The sequence below is a fragment of the Ursus americanus genome, chromosome 22 (genome assembly GCF_024610735.1).
Source record: "Ursus americanus isolate L20-20 chromosome 22, mUrsAme1.1.p, whole genome shotgun sequence".
Lineage (NCBI taxonomy): Eukaryota > Metazoa > Chordata > Mammalia > Carnivora > Ursidae > Ursus > Ursus americanus.
Window position 1 is genome coordinate 42,884,706 of NC_142148.1, and position 6,500 is coordinate 42,891,205.

General features: G+C 50.6%; 1 protein-coding gene across 1 annotated transcript in view; it reads left to right on the top strand.

Annotated features, from left to right (window-relative positions):
* Positions 1-6,295, top strand: part of SLC24A3 (solute carrier family 24 member 3) — a 472,928-nt gene extending 466,633 nt beyond the window's left edge. Inside the window, exons 16-17 of the mRNA XM_045809788.2 lie at positions 336-401; positions 4,353-6,295. Of these exons, the coding sequence (XP_045665744.2) occupies positions 336-401; positions 4,353-4,502 (216 nt within the window). The 3' untranslated portion in view covers positions 4,503-6,295. The remainder of the gene's footprint in view (positions 1-335; positions 402-4,352) is intronic.
* The last annotated feature ends 205 nt before the right edge of the window (positions 6,296-6,500 follow it).

A 6,500-nucleotide genomic window follows, 5' to 3' on the forward strand; every position in this document is an offset into this window, starting at 1 on the left:
ATGCTCCCTGGAGATCAGGTCCACAGGATAGTGTTGTGGACACCAAGAATCAGGCCAAACATGACAGAGAATTCAAGTGGCCATGGGACAGCCCAGTGGGTACCGCCTCTGGAGGGAAGGACGGGGTTGGACCGAGAGGGAACAAGACAAGGGCACCCCGGCTGTCCTAGTAAAGTGCACGTCCCTGCTCCCCATGGCAGAGCGTGGCTGTCCAAGCTCCCTTTTCTTTGCCATCCTAAAGGAGAGATTTGGACTGACCGCTACTCAGAGTTGCTTCAGCCCCTGCACTGAGCAGATGCCTTTTTGGAAGCCTAACTGCACATCCTTTCTTACAGATTCGGCTAAACAGCAGAGGACTGATCTACTCCGTGGGCTTACTCCTGGCCTCCGTCTTTGTCACGGTAGGGCTACAGCTCATCCCCTCTCAAGTTCCTGTGACTCCTCCCCCCACCCCCGCCCTTGGGTTCTTTGGCTACAGAGTTTGTTTGGACACCAGATGGGCTTGGCTTCCGGGTGGATGGGGACAATCAGCCTCCAGATGTCCCGTCTCCTTCATGGCTGTTTCCTTTAGAAGTGGATCCTAGCAACTCACTAGAAAGCCTCCCCTCTTTATGAAAGGAGCCAGCCCTCCTCTGAGAAGCATGCCCTGCTTCATGTCAAGCCCAAGCCATTTTATCAAAAGCAAAGGGGAGATCCCATTTCTTCTGCAAGATTAGTCAAGAGGAGGGCAGATTCCAATTACTTACCTGTTCCAGGTTAATAAGCATTTCATAAACCCATGCATTTGACCAATACTCAGAGACTAAGAATACATTATTTTACTGACAATGTACGTTTATGCCATTCTGCTATCTTGGCCATTATATCTACTTGTATAATTTGATATTCCAACTCAGCTGACATGTTTTGGTGGGAATCGATTCACACCAATACATGGACTGGTCCACATGAAGTATCTGTTAACATACAAGAATGCAGTTGAATTCTCACATTAGAAAACACTGAGATGCGGTCATTAAATTACACTAGCACATGAACGTCTATACGCTAGGGAATAGGAATTCAGAAGGGCAGGCAGAAAGCTGGAGGTCATTGACAGGGTCAGGATGTGAGTCAGATGTCAAGGATTCACTAAGGCAAATACTGCCTTACACAAAAGTGGGTATCTATGCAATCCTTTGTTCTGTAGCTTAGGTTCTTTAGCTCTCGTGTGACTTATGCTTATGATACCTGTCATAGCCACACATTGTGCTTAATGCTTTGTATACATTTTCCCATTTGGAGCTCACCACATGCCCATTGGGTAGACACTACATCAACCCCATTATACAGGTGAACATCTGAGGGGGCGCCTGGGTGGCTCAGTCATTAAGTGTCTGCCTTCGGCTCAGGGCATGATCCCAGGGTCCTGGGATCGAGCCCCACGTCGGGCTCCCTGCTCTGCTGGGAGCCTGCTTCTTCCTCTCCCACCCCCCCTGCTTGTGTTCCCTCTCTTGCTGGCTGTTTCTCTCTCTCTGTCAAATAAATAAATAAAATCTTTAAAAAAAAAACTTAAAAAAAAGATGAGCAGAGAAAGACAATTATGATATGGTTTCACTCATTTATGGAACATAAGAAATAGGACGATCAGTAGGAGAAGGAAGGGTAGAAGGAAGGGGGGATAATCAGAAGGGGGAATGAACCATGAGAGACTGTGGACTCTGGGAAACAAACTGAGGGCTTCAGAGGGGAGGGGGTGGGGGATTGGGATAGGCCAGTGATGGGTATTAAGGAGGGCACATATTGCATGGTGCACTGTGTGTTATATGCAAATAATGAATCATGGAACATTATATCAAAAACTAAGGATATACTGTATGGTGACTAACATAACATAATAAAAAATTATTATTAAAAAAAAGATGAACATCTGAGGCCTTCTAGAGAAATTGACCACATGAATGTAGGGCCAAGCCATCTGACATCAGAGCACATGCTTACAGCTACATTTGTACAACCTGTAGGAGATGGGGCTAGCCACCATCTGGGATGTTGAAATGGGGTTGCGGGAAGATGGAAGAGAAGCAGGTTTTTCAGGGGTGGGGGAAGAGCAATTTCGAACATCTTGAGCTTGCAGCGCCTGTTCGACACCCAAGGGAGAGGTCAAAAAGGCCATTGGAAAGATGAGTCTGAGTTTAGAGAAACATCCAAGCTGGAGGCCCCAGAATGTGGACAGTATTTAAAGCCATGCAATTAGCTGCAGGCAGCAAGGGGGTGAGCAAGGACAGAAAAGACAAGAGGCCCAACATCCAAGTCTTGGTGTCCTCTGGTAGTTAGAGGTCAGGATGATGATAATAAAACACCAAAAGAAACAGAATGAGCAGTCAGAGAGGTAGGAGGAAAACCAGGAAAGTATGGCATCTGGAAGCCAAGTGGAAAGGTATTTCAGGGTGGAGGTAGTGATTGGCTCTGTCACGGGAGATGAGTCCTGAGCATTGGCCATTTAGGTTAGTGATACAGTGTTGTCAGTGTTCTTGATGAGAGGGTGCTTGTGTGGGTCAATGAGGCAGAAGGTTGAGTAGGACAAGTTAACAGAATAGAAGGACAGAAATTGGACACAGTAGTATTTACAACTCTTTCAAGTCATCTTGCTGTAAAGAAAGGAGAGAAGTGGCAATCCAGAAAAAATGTTGTTTTTTAAGAGGAGAGAACTAGCAGCATTCTTGCATCCCAGTTGGAGTAATCCAGGGGTGGGGCGGGGAGATGGAGATGGAGATGACAGAGGGGCAGTTGCCGGGGCCATGTTCTTGAGTGGTGAGGGGAGGTGGGGTTGTGTACACATGTGGAGGAGTGGGCCGTGGGCAGGGCCGAGGGCAGCGGGGCCTCACCAGCAGGAGAGAAGGCAAGCAAGTAGGTCTGGTGGTGGGAGCTCTGTGGATGGGAACATGGTCATGTGCTGAGAGTAAAGATGGAGAAGGAGGTGAGGGGGTTCTGAGAAGAGGGGAGAGGCTGGAAACAGCCATCCAAGAAAGGGAGAGACAGTGCACTTAGGGAAATGTGGGATGATTGCCATAGATGGTCCCCTCAAGGTTTGTGGTATTGAGTTTGAAGTGAGACCCTTCGGCATGGCCAGACATTTTCCTCCAGCTTGGGTCAGCAGCATGGAAGCAACATGGAGTCGCTGGAGGCTGGGCTTGAGCCTGAGGCTGTGGCTCCACCAATGGGAGGACAATAGCGCCAGAGAGAGGCCAGTGAATGGTGGTAGATGCCCAGGGGTGGTTCTAGAGATTGCTGGTGGGATTTCAGCAGGGTAAGGTGGGATAGGGGTGGGTCCAAGGGGTGGTGTGCAGTGGAATGGTGGTGGTAGCAGTGAATTCTGGGCCCTGCTGGTCTGCAGAGTTGTGGGAGGGAGGGCACCAGATGGACTAAGCTGGAAAGAGGAGATGGCAGAGAGCGGGATGAATGACACTGAGACGATGGAGTTGTTTCTGTTCTTGCTCATCACCGGCTCTCAGCTGCGTAGCTGTCCAGCAGAACTTGTCCTGTGGCCTGCGCCTGTACCTGCCCTGACAGCACCCACTGGCCACGTGTGGATGTGGAGCATGTGACATGTGGCTGGTACAACTGAACAACTGAGTTTTTAATATTATTGGACTTACGTTCAGATCTGGGCAGCCACATGAGACTAGTGGGTGCAGTGCAGGTGCAGGGTGGGAGATAGGGTAGAGGACAGGTGTTGGGAAGAGCCTCTCTGGGGACCAGTGAAATCCTGGGGAAGGATGCCAGGGTGCTGTAGATAAGAGTGGCAGTGAGTGGGACTCGGGGTTCTGAGGAAGGGAAACGGGGAGAGGCTGGGTTCGCATGTGGACTGTAGCCAGGTAGGATGGAGTGTGACTATTCAAAGGCTTTAGAATTCAAGCTGGGTGTTTTGGGGAAGCAGCAGTGAGGAGCAAGTGGTACAACTCCCTTGCCTCCAGGCATGGGAATGGAAGAGATGTGGCCACCACCTGCCGGGAGATTCGTTCTCAGGAAGAGCCACGGGCTGCTTGGGGACAAGAGGGTGAAGAGTCAGAGCAGGTGCTGTGGGCACAGATCAGTGCTGTTTTGGAGTCCAGGGGAAGTGTGGTGGCCTCTGTGCCTATGTCAATTGGTCACATCATTACGACTTTTTAAAGTTATTTTAAAGTTCTGACTTCCCTTCTTCTTGATTTTGGTGTTCTGAGCTTCCAAAATGAGAGCAATGGGCTTGGGGGGCTCAGAGACACTTGGTGCCCTGCGAGGTCGGCCACTGTTGGCCCCTCCCCCGCAAAGCCCCCCTCCCCGCCTGATGCCGCCTCCTGCAGCGCCCTCTGACCCCGCTGTATGTGTTGCAGGTGTTTGGTGTTCACCTGAACAAGTGGCAGCTGGACAAGAAGCTCGGGTGCGGGTGCCTTTTCCTGTACGGCGTGTTCCTGTGCTTCTCCATCATGACGGAGTTCAATGTGTTCACGTTTGTGAACTTGCCCATGTGCGGGGACCACTGACACGCCCGGCCGCCCGCCGAGCCTTGGTCCTCCTTTTCTGTGCAATACAAGATCCAGCCGCACCCCGAGTCACGCGGGCCCCCTCGGGGCCGGGGCCTCCGGCTCTCCCGCGCTGGTCACAGGCCTCCGCTCCTGCCTCGGTGGCCCAGGCTGTCCCGCCCCTCCCTGCTCCCTCTCCTCCTCCGTGGGTGCCTCCCGCCCACCCCTTCCTGTCTCCTCCGTGTGAAGACTCTGACATCCGCGTGAATTTTCAAGCTCCATTTTTGAACAGCGACTGAGATTCTAGAAAAAACAAAAACAAAAAACAAAACTGGCTGCTAACTGGCCCAAGCCAGGCAAAACTTACTACAATCCCTCCTCCTTTTTTAAGTTATTGGATGGAAGACAAACCTAATTTATGACCTGAGACTGTCAAAGGAATAGAGAGGAGAGGGTATATCGATGCTAGGGAGTGTTTGGGATTTCCTGATGTTTTGAGATGATGCCTAGGTGACTGGGTTTGGGGAGATGATTTCACTTTGGGGGGGGGAGCTTCCCCCTTTTCTTCCTTTTCTTCCAGAGATGGAGAGCTTCTCTTGCATCTTCTTTCACTGGGCTCTGGATTAGCAGACGATCCACAGGTTGTCCCTGCCATGTGTTCTGGGACCGTATCCCAGGCACGGCAGAATATGCATGGATTTAGTGCTTAGTAGAGGAACATGTGGGCGGGGCCACCGGGAACAGATGCGTGACGTTTCCTACCCAAGGACGCCTCCCGGAAGTCCTGTAGGCATTACCAAGGGGGCACGAGGCTTTCCAGGAAGAAGACAGATTCCCACATAGCCATTAGGATCATCTTTTTCTCACTAGGTTCCTTCTAGTCTCTCAAGCAATAGTTCTAGCCTGCCTGAGGCCTTGGATGAGGGGCCCTGGTGACACTCCCCACCCGCGAGGAGCCAGGCAGTCAGCACCAGAAGCTTCCCAGCCCGTGAGTCCCTGAGATGCGCACTCGTCGCTTGGTATTTGGGGTGACAGGGAGTGACCCAGAGGCCACCACAGCTTTTCGTGCAGGAGTTACAGACACTGGTTTCTTGGAAAATGGAGAGAAGCACACTTTGCACAGACGTCGTCAATAAAGTCCCAATTTGCCACTCGGTATTGAGTACACTGGACCCTGACAGCTGGCTCTTGGGCCAGCGTCCTTCCTCATGGGACGCCTCCGCCAAGCTGCCCCAGCTCCACCCCTCCCATCCTGGAGGGATGGCTGGGGAAGGAGAAAACAGAGAACTGACTGACACCTTTGGAACCCCAGAATGTGTTCAATGCAGACTCGCTCAAGGGCATAAGTTATTGTGAACGTTGTTGCCAATCACTGCTCAACAGCCCTGCTAGATTTTGTATGATGCTGAATTATTATGCAGACTAATTCCACCGAGTTGAGACCCACCCATGCTTGTTACACTTGTATTTATTGAAACTGTGGATTCTTGCCTGTGCTGCCCCCTGTATTTACTTTAAGCACTGATCACTTATCATTCATTCAGTATGGTTTTCCCCCCCGTCCCTTGTACACATTCTGGTACGAATTGTAAAAATAACCTGCTACAAATTGGTTGAATGTTTCTGTCAATGGTGCAAACCGAGGCCAGCGTTAGCTGATGGGGCACCTGCCCGAAGGAGGACCAGGAGAGGAAATCACCAATTTGGGCTCTCAGAGCTAAGACACACGTATTGATTCTGTTGCACATTTTGCACTGGTTTATGGAGATTGTTTTCTTGGACGGATAGTGTAAAATAAACTTCTCTGTTCTGTATCCTTTCTTGAGCAGCGCGCTTTACTTCCCCTCCTAGAGTGTTGCCTGTTTTAACTACACTGACCAGTATGCGTGGAAAGAAGTGGCCAGGTATTCATGCTTCTACTCTTTCTGGGTGGACTCAGCTGGATAGCTGGCAAATGTCTGGTGGACTGCAAGTGTGAAGTTGCAAACCATGGGTCTTCTCTAAATCTTTCAGGGACTT